A 14,419-nucleotide genomic window follows, 5' to 3' on the forward strand; every position below is an offset into this window, starting at 1 on the left:
ATGTCAGGGCCCACTACAGATCTTCCAGGGATTGAGAAACACTGCTTTAAAAGACAGCTAAGTCACTCAGAATGGATGCAATTCCTATCTGGTTGATTCCAATGAACATTATGTGTGTTTCAATGCATACTCTTTTGGCACTAACATAAATGTTGTTGGTTTCAGAAAACAAGTCATGTACAAATGTAACTTCATTTTCCTTTTGCCCATTCTATTAGAAATATAAATTAAGAACCTATAGCATGCATGCTATATGTGTCCAACCTTGTTGCTGAAAAACAATGCACAGTTACAAATATATTGGCCAAAAAAAAAAAGAAGTCTCCTACATGTTGAACATAAAAGTTGTGAGAAAGCACAAGGCTGTATGCATATTCATCACACTGTATATCATACTGGGAGACAACATAACTATTCAGCAGGTCATGTATAACATGATCACCAAAATGAAACAACCTAGACTTACTCTCTTCCAAATCACAAACATAAAAATATAAATATAAATAAATAATCATCACACTTACTTGTACTAAAAATAGTATCGCAATCGTTGCTTCTAAGTCTTAATGAAGATACAACACAATATGAAGTGTATAAGACAATGAACAATATAAATATGCTGGGATGAGGATCATTATTTGCAGTCAGTTGTGTGCATTTAAGCAACTTAACGCAATCGTTAGCTCCCAAATGAAATTTTGATCTTTGAAAGAATTGAGATAATCCATGAATCGAGAGTCCCCTTGCCGGATTCTTAATTTCACCTGAGTTGAGCTGCTCTGTCGCGTTCCACCTCCTTAGCGTGCATGCGCTTCCTATGCGAGAAGCAGTTCCCTGAGCTAGCAAAAGCCTTTGGACAATACGGACATTTGTACGGGCGCTCGCCTGTATGCTGGTTGAGATGAAACTGAAAATAGAGAATTCAGTCATTACTAAGGACCATGATTGTTTTTTATGTTTCCCCCAAAATTTGCTTTTTCAAATTCTGAGCAACATTCAACGTTAAGTAGAAATTTCAGCAAAAATTGCAGGTTCAACATAGTACACCTCCTGTGTGTGTCAAATATTAATGAAACTCAAATTTAAGCTCAAGAATTTGTTAGTAATATTTCTTCCTAAAATTTGCATTTTCAAAAAAGGAAAAAAAAAAAAAAAAAAAAAAAAAAAAATAGTCATACTCAACACTGACCCTTGTAAGTCAAGTCGGTACCTGTCCCAATGAGGTATTTGCATGAACATAAAGCTGGGCTGGGATACTATTAGCCCCAGAAGATGATGTAATTTAATTTAAGCAACTTTGGGAACATACTGTGGTTCAATGATTATTAAAAATTAAGGAAGGAAAAAAAAAGTCCATTTTTCTGAAGAGGAAGGAGAAAACTCCAACTGATAGACATTTAACTTTAATGGAAAGCTAGGAAATGGATAGCATTTTATGGTCATGGTCTTGGATCAGCTTTACATACTTTTTAAGGGCACAAGCAACAGTTTGTGTTCAGCAAGACGCGAGGATCCTAAACTGCTCCTCCCCCACAGACCTTTCCCTGCGGCAAACTGGGGTAAGAGAAGCCTGTCTGCTGGATGGTTGAGCAAACTTAGCATTATGCTTACGGAAATGTTATTGTAATATTTTATTTGTTCTCTTTGGGATATTAAACATCCGATGGCGTGGAAAAACATATGAATGGAAAAAGAACAGGCTCAATATTTCATTTGCAGTTGGAAAAGTCAGTGTCCATTTGATTAGACATAATTTGAAGTTGCCTCTCCAAGAGGAATATATGGGATCCTGTAAATATTTATTCAAAATATTTTTCACAGATCCTATCTGACTTGATAACCAACTTTTAAAACTGCTTCCACTTCCAACACGGGCAGAAATTCATGCTCTATTTTGCATCTGTCATTTTATTCTCAATAGCAGTTCACATTTCGAAGTTATTGAAATAAATGCCCACCTGGCGTGAAACTCTTCCTCGTAGCTTTAACCAATTTTATCCATGTCTTAATCATAACCTTCTAAAGAAGAATCAAGGCTGAACACAAAAGAAGGTACACGTTGTGACCATTGTGTTAGTTAATTTACAATATACTTATCAGAAAGATTGAGGATAATATAGTTAAAAATAGAACTGATTAAGTGATTTTCATCTTACCTTGAGGTCCTGGTTTCTTTTGAATGTTTTAACACAATAAGGACAAGCATGTGGACGCAAATCACTATGGGTTATACTATGAGCCCTTAGCGTGCTTTTGGTTGGATACACCCTTCCACACACAGGGCATGGGAATTGTTTGCCCTTGTGGTATTCCTTGTGCCGGTACAGATTTGATTGAGTCTTGAAACTGTAAAAATAATAACTATTAAAAAAATCACATTAAATAATGTAGAGTTTAATACTGTCTAACTATATTCCTGGGGTGGGTGATCTATATCGCGTTTGTTACAACCTGTCCCCTTTCCCGTGCTAGGGAGCGCTCGACAGTTTCGGTGCCAATGAGAAACGAGGAAAAAATCGTCTGCTGGGCAGCGAGGAGCGAATGGAAGCCAGAAGAGAGGCGCTTACGTAGACGCTGTTGCGACGTTGCGTATTTTAATTGGCTGCCTGGCTTTGACTTTCCCCAGCACCGAGAAAAGCCAGGGAGCAACTAGCGCGGGAACCGGGACAGGTTGTAACAAACGCGGTATAAGGTCGGAATTCTTCCAGCCTTGTCTCTGCATAAAGTGGCTCTGGGGCTCACCCACCTCAAATAAATGGGTACCTGGAGGGCAATCCTGAAGGGTAAAGGCAGCCGAAGCATGGTGCTGATCACATCATCTCCAAAATGGCCGAGATTGAGGATGTGTGGGGTTCTTCCCCACCATCCCCTAAATGTGCCTTCATGACACTGTGCTATATGCACAGGGAACTTTACCTTACCTAACTATAGTTTGACAATTATTACATGGTTGTAAAAAATTAAACAAAAATTTGAAACTGAAAATTCTAAACAGAAAGAACTGGTTTTCTGGTCTGTTTTGTGACATCTGACACCACAGGTATCACGAAGGAGGGTCAGTCAGCCCCACTCTGCCTGTGAAGTGAGATGTGGGAGTTCACTCAAAGTAAACTGAAAAAACTTTGCAAAATTCAAACTGCAAAAGTATTACACATCATCCACGATAGACCAAGATGCCAGATAAGCATCGGATGGTACCAGTTTGTTATGGTATAGGCTTAGCCCTTAAAATAACATACATGTCTTTGGAACTTCTACTCAAAGAACAGTTTTTATCTTAATAAGTGAGATTTGCTACATTTAAGAGATAAATGAGTTATGTTGTAGAGGACTGTGTGCACTCAAGAAAAAAGTACAGAAATAAATGCAACCTTTCATACTGAATTGGAACAGCAAGCTGCATGTGGTGCCTTGGTCTGTTGGTTAACCTTGCACTGTAAAAGATTTTTACAGAGTAAAATGCTCATGTCACCTGTTACTTGTCATTTCAGTCTGAAAGCTACCAAGAACAACATAAGATGTTCACCAAGTTACCTAAAATAGTTACTGTTATGGTTTTGTGTTATTGGTATTTGCCCAGCAGAATTTTGGTGGTAAGCCAATTAACATACTTGATACGCAAAGGTATGTACAAACCTGGTCATATTGGGATTTCAGGTAATGGGATATGGGTGTATCAAACTTGACTTATGATATGAACTTGTTAATTTTAATAATTATAAAGCTGAGAGACAGGAAGCAATGAGTCTAAATAATAAAAGTGTTTCTTATAGCTGCCACATGTATATTATCTCGGAGAGGTCTCAGCAAAGTATAGAAAGAGTTTTGTTTCCAAGAGAGAGAAAATGTTACTGGGGCTACTGAAAATTGAGAAAGACATGTACCAAACCTGCTTACGCTAAAAGTCCCCCATGGACGCTCTTTCAGACTGGATGTAAAAGTGGCTAGTGATGCGAGATTAAGATCGGTTTTAAGTCCACGTAATGCACAGAACTCCTATTCAGGACTGGACCTACAGTTTAAAGTGGGATTCGAACTACTATATACTTCCGCTGGGTATCGAACTCAGAACACGTTGATTACAAGGTGGTTAGTAATGCATACATGCAGTTAGTGGTAAAGTTTCACTTACCACTTACTTCTTGCTTCTCATTCCAGTCTGTAAGCAGTCTAGAAAGCCTGTTACAGTAATTAACAAATTAATTAAGAAGTGTCTCAATGGACCATTTACACAAAGTTAGTAACAATACTACTTACATTCTCCCACAGATTTCACATCCGTACTTTCCTGTCGCTCTGTGTGTCTCCAGATGAACTTTTAAATTGCCTTTTGTTGACAGAAGCTTCCCACAGACCGTGCACATAAAGGCTCTGTTGGATCCATGATTCAATGGTTTATGTGTAAACAGTGTGTTTTGTACGCCAAGCCTGAAACATTGAAGAATAATGGTAAAAATACAAATTATGGACAGATAAATTGGTACTGAACTGTTAAATTGACAAAATTTTGCTGATCTAATATTTCCATAAATAACTTACTGTACAATCTCGTTTTTGTTAACTTCACATACTCAAGATCTATTCAGCCAAAAATTATGAATAACTAATGATGTCATTTGGTATAGGGTGACAATACGTCCCATTTTGACAACAACAGTCCCATTTCAGAGAGGTGTCCTGGTCCTGTCGATATTATTAAAAACCAATATTTGTCCAGTTTTATAGAAGTCTACAAGTTATCTTGAAAACCCAATCTAAATTTGACACACATTCATGCTAAAAAAAATGTTGGAATTTTTAAACTAGCGTCAAGGCAACACCTTGACAAAACAGTTGGACGACTGAGTTTCGTGCACTTCATAACAATCAAAATGTTCCATTCTCGTCGAGAATGTTTGAGCAGACATGAGTTTACTGTTTAAGTTAGCTCTCCTTTACGTGTCTATTCCGTTATTTGTAGAGCAATGAATAACTATGGCCAAGAAGAGTATATGTAGTGTATGACCTGCAACTAGAATTTAAATTCCTGCATCTTGACAAAACTCAAAAGACAAATCTCACATTGTGTGTCAGATATGTGTGAAGTTTAGGAACAGTTGGCGAATATAAAAGTTTTTCTCAAAAAGATTGGTACTTCTGGCACTCCTCAACTTCAGTGTAGAACTGACACCAAAGTGATCAGAAGGGACCAGAGTCTATATTATTATAGTCATACCGAGACTATAATAATTGAGTGGTCTAGTGAGAGAGGGAGCTATGCCACTTTGACAAGAAATGGAAATAAATTGAGTTTTCTAAAGCATCGCGTTGAGTCATAATTTGTATAACAAAGGGTATTTTTTTTCTGAACATATTGTTAGGTAAATTATTCAAAAGGAAAAATATGAATTTCAATATAAATACCATTTATTATGAACATGTATGGTATATTGTTGTAGTATACCCATGTGGAAAAATCAATATAGCACATCAAATACTTTGAACAAGGCTTAAATACTTTTGCCTCAGTGTAAATCATGTTCACAGGGTTACATATGATCTACATAAAGACAACTTCATATGTCTTCTGGAGGATCTTCACTGTCCATTGTTTCTGTGGATTTTTGTTTTTGGTAAACACCATGAAGAACTGGAGGAATATAAGGCATTATTGCCATGAGATCTTTTAACTTCAGGGCTGATATTAAATCTTGCACCAGTTACTGCAACACAACCTCTGCCACTCCTATTGCAGACACCATCAGTAAGTGGTATAGCTCCTTCTCTCACTCAAAATGCTGATGAGGATGTATTCAAGAACTCAGAAAATCTGCTGCAGAACAAGCAGGAGCTATGCCACATGGTTGTAGTTCATATGATAGATGACAGATGGTAGGAGAAAACTGAAAATGGCAAAAAATAATATTTTCAAGATTTGTGGCATAGCCCCCTCTTTCACTAGACCCCTCAATTAATACCTTTGGATTTCACTTATTGTTTGTGATGTATTATTTATGTGACCCATATGTTAATAATTAATGATAAGAATACATTAATAATAAAAATAATTTTATAATTAGGCCTAACTGATTTTTCAGGAGGGGGTAAACTCACCTCCTTGGGATGTCCCGATTTTGGGTCAAAATATTATGGTCACCCTAATTTGGTATAATTAACTAATATTATGTAATAGCTTTTACATTATGCCTGAATGACTCCATTAAAAAGCATCCTTACCTTTGTTGATATACATCATTATTTACAAGGAGACGCCGACCTCGTGGAAAATGCGCCCACAAGTGATTCTGAAGGCCAATCTCAGAATTATACCCTCGTGGACAAACAGTGCACCTGTAGGGTTTGCTTTCATCTGCAACGTGGTTTGCTTTATGCTTTTTAAGGAGAAACCTCAGTGAGAAGCCCTTACCACAGATGTCGCACCTGTGTTCAACAAAGACAGGGAATGAGAAGATGTGAATTAAACATATATGGTATTCAACACATATATACTGCAATTTCCATAACTATATTGCACTAGTTGGCATGCAAAAAGGCTAAATAACAATAAAAAAACCTTGGCTGTGCATTGCATTGTGCCATGAATGTGCACAGAGGGCCCCACGCATTCTCGATCTTGGCTGTAGTGAAGGTAATGTGATCAGTAGAATGCTCTTCGCCCTCCCCATACCCATTGATTAGAGAGTGAGTGAACTCCAGAACTACTTTTTGCAGGAAAAATTCCCACCTGAGGTCCCCAACCTTGGGTTCCCTTTTGGTAGCCAGACACCATACTCAATGAGCCACTGCAAAACCTAAGCTGACATGTAAGGACCCAAAGATTAAGTTTTTTTCTTAAGTCTGTTTTTTCTTAAGTACATTTTATGCACACATAGGCTAATCGGGACTGAACCTTCAGTTCAAAGTAGTATCCAAACCACTATGTGCCTCCACCGGATATCAAACCTCGGACCCCTTGATTAGAAGATGATGACGTTATCACTGCCATCATGTATAAAGACCTCCAAAAAATTACATATAAATATGCATTAAGTTTTTTTTTCTTTTTAAGTCAAGTTTATGCACAGGATAGGCTAATTGCAACTGGGCCTACAGTTTAAAGTGGGATCCGAACCACTACTAGCTTTTACCAGGTATTGAACCAGGGACCCATTGAATACAAGGTGATGACATTACCACTATGCCTTCTTTGGATAGCCCCGCCCCCCTCACCCTCAACACACACACATCAAAATCAAGTGAAAAAAGTGGTGCATAGGTAACAGGCTGTGCCAGCATATTTATTATAATGTTACATCTTGGTTAACAAATTTTAAGTTTCAGCACCTTTCCAAAAAAATAGCTGTTTTCATACCAATCGTTTGAGATATGTATTTTAGGACATGAAATCAAGTAAAATGAACACACTTTGTTGCACATTTATCCCCTTTTTACCCCCTCTTTGATGCTTCAGCACCTTTCTCCTTACTTCTCTTTCATGTTTTGTTAAAAAATTGGACAGCAAAATAAACGATTTTCAGTCTTCTTGAGCAGCTACATAAAATCCTATAGTCTCATTTTGTAGAGCAGAACGAGAGTTATAAAATGGTATAATTAAATTATACCATTTTTACCATAAATTATATTAAATGCTACAATGTTGAATAAAGAATGTTAATGTAACTGGTTTAGACCTGAATAAAGGCATTTTATCAGCACCTTTTTGAAAACATTTTCAGAACCTTTTTTTCCCTTTCCAGATCATAATTTTGCACCTTAAAATCAGTTCCCTAGATATATCGAAACCGTAATCATCAGTTGACAAATCTAGACTGTATTTTCATAGGCTAATCCTATAGGTTAAAAACAGTGGTCGGAAGTAGCATGCTACTGTAGCTAGCTACAGAATTTGTAGCGGCGCTACATTTTGAAAATTGTAGCTGTAGCTGTAGCAAAGCTACAAAATTCCTGTAGTTGTAGCGAAAATTTCGTTACAGCTACATTTCTTCTCTGCATTATGAGGAAACTTTTGAAAGTGACCACAGCGTTAAAAAAAATCGACAATAACATTTACTTTTGGAGGAGGTTCATAAAGACAGTCTATTACATGGAAATACTTATAATCTAGATTATAAATATCTTGATATCGCAGATTATAGGTATCTGAGTAATATATTTCATTATTAGTATAGAATAAATCTAATATCCAGATAACAAAACTGATCTGGCATATATGAACATATTCTGGCTAACGGCTACGTTTTTTTTAGCTGCATCCCTATTTTGGGGAGAAACATGCCTCGTTTGCAGCAACCCTAAAAAAAGGCCTCATTTGCGCCAGCTCAGGAACAAATCCTGTTGATATCCATGAGGCAGATAAATGTAATAGTCCTCCTCCATAGTCGAGCGGGTTAAGGCGTTCACTCGTCTTGAGATCGTTCGCTGGGGGACAGCGTAGGTTCGAATCCGGCTCTGGTCGGAATTTATTCGGCCTACGTATAGGGCCGGTGGCAACCCACCATCGTGAGGAAATTGGGGAGCTCCGAGTGAGTGAGTGTAACCCGATCAAGAAGACCTGCAACAGCTGGGGGCTCGTCGGGCTGATCCCCCGACACTCCAATACTGGTCTAAGATCTCCACGCTACAACAGGTGACGGAGGAACAGTGTGGGAGGGAGACCAGCAGTCGGTAGGTAAGCCAAGGCACTCCTCGGGCTGTAGAGCTATGGGTTATTATTATTATTAGATAAATGTAATTAATCTCTGTGTAAAACACAACTTGCAGCGCAAAAACGAGCGATCTAGTCTTCACTACAATGACAAAGCAATAGTGCCAGCAATCAATGGTTCAGCATTAATCATTGTTAACATATAGGATCTCACCAGCAAGAAATTTTTGTTACAAGAATGATAGAAATACACTTTCTGGAATTACAATTATTTTCGATATAATATTTTTTCAGAAATTTTAAAATTTCAATACGTTTACAACACTCGAGTTTACACACTACTTTCCTCAATATATTTTATGATATTTTAAAAAGTATGTACGAGATATTGACTTTGCTACAGAAACGATAAATTTCTTTAGTTAATATACAGTTTCCAAATGTATGTAATTCTTCAACTTTTACGTCGCTTTTCTGTACCTTTTGCTAATCATGGCAATGAGGATGAATGGTTTATTTTGTTATTATCTTATCTAGAGTCGCTTTCTGCCACTTTTGGCTAATTGTGAGAATGAGGAAGAATGGTGAATGATGATGAGCAGTGTGGGGAATGGAGGAGCAGAAGAATCCATCCTCCCAACAAGGTGTCTTTCCTAGTTTATGTTTTGAGTCCACTTTATGCACAGAGACAAGCTAATCCAGACTGGATCTGAATCACTGGTGCCTTCGCCAGGTATCTAACCAGGTGCCCCTTTGATTACAAGGTGACAAAGTTTCCACTGTGCCTTCAAGGAAGCATTCCCAACTGGAAACTTACATAAAGCATATCTCCACTTGTCGCTCATTTAGCTATACCAAAGAAGCAACCACCCAGCTATCTGCAAAGTTTGAGCAAACATCTAACGAATTACGCTTGTATAACGATCTACGATCATATTTTCCAGTAAGTACAACTATCATACTAGGGGCTACTTTTGAATATCCATGTGCTTGTTTCAAGTTTTTTTCTTATGCAGAAGTAGCGCAAAAGTAGCGAAGTAGCGCACATGAGTAGTGTAGCGAGCTACTTTTTAGTAAATGTAGTTGTAGCTGTAGCGAAGCTACATTTTGTACAATTAGCGGTAGCTGTAGCGAAGCTACTTTTAAAATGTAGCGTTCTGATCACTGGTTAAAAACACAGGAACTTATCATTCCCATTACACCTCTTCAATTTTAAATGTGGCCAAATTAGAGACAAAACTCCGCTAGATATGAGATCTGTCAGACTCAGATTGGTAAAGAATACTGCAATTCATTAACAATTCAGAATTCCAAATTTCCAGTTCTCTAACACACTACATGTTTCTGGGAAATAAAGACATGGAAGTAATGTACTGATATGAAGCATTCTTTCTATCCATGAAACTGTTTTAACCAGTTTTGTGGATAAGTAAGTACTTCATTCTAATACATTAATAAATTAAAAGTTACTTACACACTTGAAAAAAAACTTTTCTAGTCAATTTTTGTATGCGTTATATAACGCCTCTGTTTCATATTTACAGCTATACAAGCACAAAAATTGTAAAATCATAGTTAAAAACCATAAAAGTTGCCAAAAAAATGATTCCATTGCCTAGTAATAAACACTCGAATAAATTAACTTGGCAATCTTCATTATAAATATAATTAAGAAATGGAAAGAAAACATACTTGAATGGAAAAGCACCCGTGTGATGCTGCCTGTGGGTCACCAAACGACTTCTGAGTGAAAGAACTTTCCCGCAATGACACTCAACAATCCCTCGTTTGTTGTGTTCGTGCCGGCTGTGACTGTCCAGTTCTGTGTAGGTTTCAAACTTTGTTCCGCAATCTTTACAGACAAAATCGTAGAAGGATGCAAGCTCTTTGTTGATTTTGTCACTCCTTTGATTCTCAACGTCATCGTTCTCATCCTCCTTTTCTTCTTCTTTCTCATCGTCAGACTTCTTTATCGAATTGTCATCTTTTGGATCTTTATCATCGTCATCTTCCATCAGACACAGCAATGACATGGGATCTATCTTTACTTCCACCTCTGTTACATCTGCTTCTTGATAATTTGGTGGTTCCTGGAAATATTTTAAAAATTAAATATAAATTATTAAAAATTTAAAATATTATAACTTTGTTAAAAATACATGTTTCACCAAATTTTCTAGTTTACCACTCATATGAAACTTAGCAACTTATAAGAAAGTAAAAACACAATTTTTGGTAAAGATGGGAACATTCGATCTGCACCCCATTTCCCAAGTGGTTGATTGATTGATTTGGTTTAATTTACTTTTCATTTCTGTCATTTTTGGCTAATCGCAAAGATGAGGACGAGTGATGATACAATAAAAATGATGAAGAGGCACTCACAAAGAAAGAACTCTGATGTCCATGCTGGGATTCAAACCCGGGACATGTGGCATCGTAGCATGTTGTGCTAAGCACTCTCCACAGAGGCCAGCCATTCCCCAAGTGCCTATCGAATAATTTCCCTACTGACCCCTAACAGTTTCAACTCTCTGTGCCTTTCATTGTGAGGCAGTCTTACACAGTGCAGCAATCTGAAATCGAGACTGGTGCTATAAAAAATAAACAAGTGTTCATAGAAAATTATTTACCTGAGATCATTAAAAGTAGGACCTTCCTGCATCCACACATCATTGCGCCCTGCCTACCAGTGTATGGAAGGATTGCTGGAATTCATTTTGTGTAATGCTGTTTAAAATCCTTGTCGTAGCCCTCTTGATGGTCGGTGCATCATCAAAGAACGAACCTTTGAGTGCAGATTTTAGTTTAGGAAATAGAAAATAATCATGCAGGGCCAGATCTGATGAATAGGCAGGATACAACATACGGATTTCCTTTTGGACCAAAAAGTCCTTCTCAATCACAGCCTTGTGGCTTGGGGCACTGTCATGGAGCAGACATCAGCTGCCATCATCCCGATACTCGGACATCACATGTGTTATTCTTTGCATAAAATGTTTCGGAACATCAAGATAAAATACAGCAGTAAGAGCCTGTTTGTAATTTCGGTCGTTATGAATGATTGTCCTCATTTTCTCAACCAATTCTGGTGTTCTCACCATCCTTGTGCAACCTGGATACTCGTTATCTTCAATTGATAACCATCCTTCATGTGAAACACCTGTGCCATTCAAATACATGCGTAAACAATTGTCCCCATACACTTGGCTGCAACATGTGAATTGTTTCCATAGCAGCTTTAGCCAGGCAAGCACAAAACATGATGTTTGCTCTTTGTTCCATGTTGAAATCACAACGCACTTTCACGACACGTGCCCACGCTCAATGCCACATGTGGCAATGTCACTCAAGATCAACGAGCTCTGCACCAATTGTTCGTGAGATACCCCTCACTTGTTCACACCACAGAATGCTTGCACAGTGGTGCCACCTACTGAGGAAAAAAATCAGTCTCGATTTCAAATTGCCGCACTGTGTACAATGTATAAGGTCTGTTCAAAAAGTATCAACTATGCTGAAAGAAAAAGTAGCCTATCCTTTTGATTTCAACTCTAACTTTCTTCAAAGTAAGCATTTTATGAGTTCACATAACTTACACCAAGGATCCTTCCATTGCTCGAATTTCTGTTACAAAATGGCTATTAGTTGCATTGTCACATTTATGATATCAACTCTCAAATCAGGACCCTTTCTGCAGTAGCTACAGCTTGGGGAACAATCAAGGAGACATGTGTGGAGAGTAGAGAGTCGTTGAAGGATCTTGATGGCAACAAGCAAAGGTATTATTATGCTTGGCAACATCGATAGAAGGCAGCCAAGGTTAGTCTCACCACATCCAGTTTGCGATTGATATTGTGACCTGCTCAAGCACAGACACACCCTTGATTGGCAGATAGAAATTGCTCCCAAAGACAGCCACTAAAGTGGAAATCATAGAAGTTAAGGCCTTCGGTAAACAAAAGCACATGTACCCTAACAGTGTTGCCAACTTATGAAAATAAAATAATCCAGATAGCCTACAAGGTGCAAAGACATTCCATTTGTCAAATGATGCGGAATAAGCAGTGTTTCACTGATGACCTGTAGGAAGTTAATGTACGTATGTAAAAATTGAAAAATCAAAATGTACATCTTGCCTGGTGGCTGACTTTCGGACTCGCCACCAAAATTCCCTGGTTCGAATCCCGGCATGGATATTATTTGTGACTGTCCCTTCATCAATTTCATCTAATGATCTCTCATCCTCATCATTGGGATTAGCCAAAAGTGGAAGAAAATAGATGCTAAATTACAGAAATCAAATACAAAATGTATATCTCATTCCCCAGGAGGTGAGATGGTTCCGTACCAAAGGATTAATTATTCTCTCATCTTTTACTTTAAAACCCTTGCTAGAAGAATATGACACACTGAGATAAATTACATTTTAAAACCGGGGTTTCTTGATTAAATTTATTTGGTGTTTGAAAGTGTTATGATTTATTGTTACTATTATAGATAATGAAAGTAAGCTAATATGTCTGATTTGATTGACTAAATTAATAGTTATTAATTAGAGGAAAAGAATGAAAATAACTAATTTGGAATTCAAATATCACCTATCCTTGAATCGTGTGTGTCGGCACTCATTGACAGGGATGATATTGTTGTCTAACGCCGAAAATGCCTTCAGTTCAGACGGGAACTGCTGAATCAAGGTAAGAAAATACATTACTTGTATGAGACGTGCTTATTATCGTCTTCTTGTTTTCCAGTGCACGAGAAACAGAAAGAAAGATAAACAATCTCTTTTTATTCCTCGGCTTATCTTTGTTTAGCTTCTTCTAAAACTGGCAGTATATTTGTTGCACAAAGGAGAAAACAATACTCTGTATGTCAACAATGTTGGAAAATAATTTGGCGGAAGGGAAAGCAACAAAACCGAATGGCTTGAATTTACTGAAATGATTCTCTCACTCTCTTGTAAGTTTTACTTTTGGTGATGTCAAACTGCGAGAGAGGAGGGGAAGGGTGATCTCGTGACCCAGCATCAGATAAATGGAAGTTTTGCCATAGAGAAATATGTTCATTCTTCAACAATAACATGTATTTAATCACTTCTTCAAAATTTCTTGCACTTCAATGTGTAGATCTATCAGTTAAAATAGGAATACTTTTTCCATCTTACGTAAAATTAAAGGTCGGGTGAAGTGCAAGAGAACAGCATTATAATGGCTGTGACATTCACAACAGCTGGTGCAGAGTAATACATTACTCAAAGTGAGACGGTTTGTCACTTTCAACCAAAGTTCAGCCATCTTTAACTGATCAAACCATTCCTCAATTTTCAAATCCCCATTACTATTGTTAACAAAAGTTAAATGAATCTTACAAATTGTTTCCAAACTTCTGGAAAAATTTAGTGCAGTATTGATGCTCAATACGTACAGTCTTCGCACTATGAAGTGAAACTCAAAAAGCATGTTACACAAGAGACAGGCTGCAGGTTGAGAAAGATCATCCATGTGGAGTAATGTCCACTACTGCACTGTGCTGGGTCTTGCTTCATAACTCTTTTTTTTTATTATTATTATTCTCAGACAGTTACAATCACTTAGTCTTTCATACACTCAGATACAGGTATTTAGTGTGTCTATGAATAATCTATAAATGAGCAGACAATTCTGCCCTTTTATTATAAATATAAGGACAATAATGATCTTGTATACTCTGTTTTAATGCAATAAATTTCTAAAACAAAATTTAATTATTGTTTATTTCTATCATTATATG

General features: G+C 37.3%; 1 protein-coding gene across 1 annotated transcript in view; it reads right to left on the reverse strand.

The window, feature by feature from the left end:
- Positions 1–313: 313 nt before the first annotated feature.
- The window catches only part of LOC145991159 (uncharacterized), a 29,007-nt gene continuing 14,901 nt past the window's right edge, over positions 314–14,419 (reverse strand). The window contains exons 3-7 of the mRNA XM_083126983.1: positions 10,337–10,734; positions 6,217–6,420; positions 4,258–4,428; positions 2,157–2,346; positions 314–907 (exon numbers count right to left, since the gene is read on the reverse strand). Of these exons, the coding sequence (XP_082983109.1) occupies positions 761–907; positions 2,157–2,346; positions 4,258–4,428; positions 6,217–6,420; positions 10,337–10,734 (1,110 nt within the window). The 3' untranslated portion in view covers positions 314–760. The remainder of the gene's footprint in view (positions 908–2,156; positions 2,347–4,257; positions 4,429–6,216; positions 6,421–10,336; positions 10,735–14,419) is intronic.

Source organism: Lepisma saccharinum, chromosome 8, assembly GCF_977018435.1.
Source record: "Lepisma saccharinum chromosome 8, izLepSacc3.1, whole genome shotgun sequence".
Lineage (NCBI taxonomy): Eukaryota > Metazoa > Arthropoda > Insecta > Zygentoma > Lepismatidae > Lepisma > Lepisma saccharinum.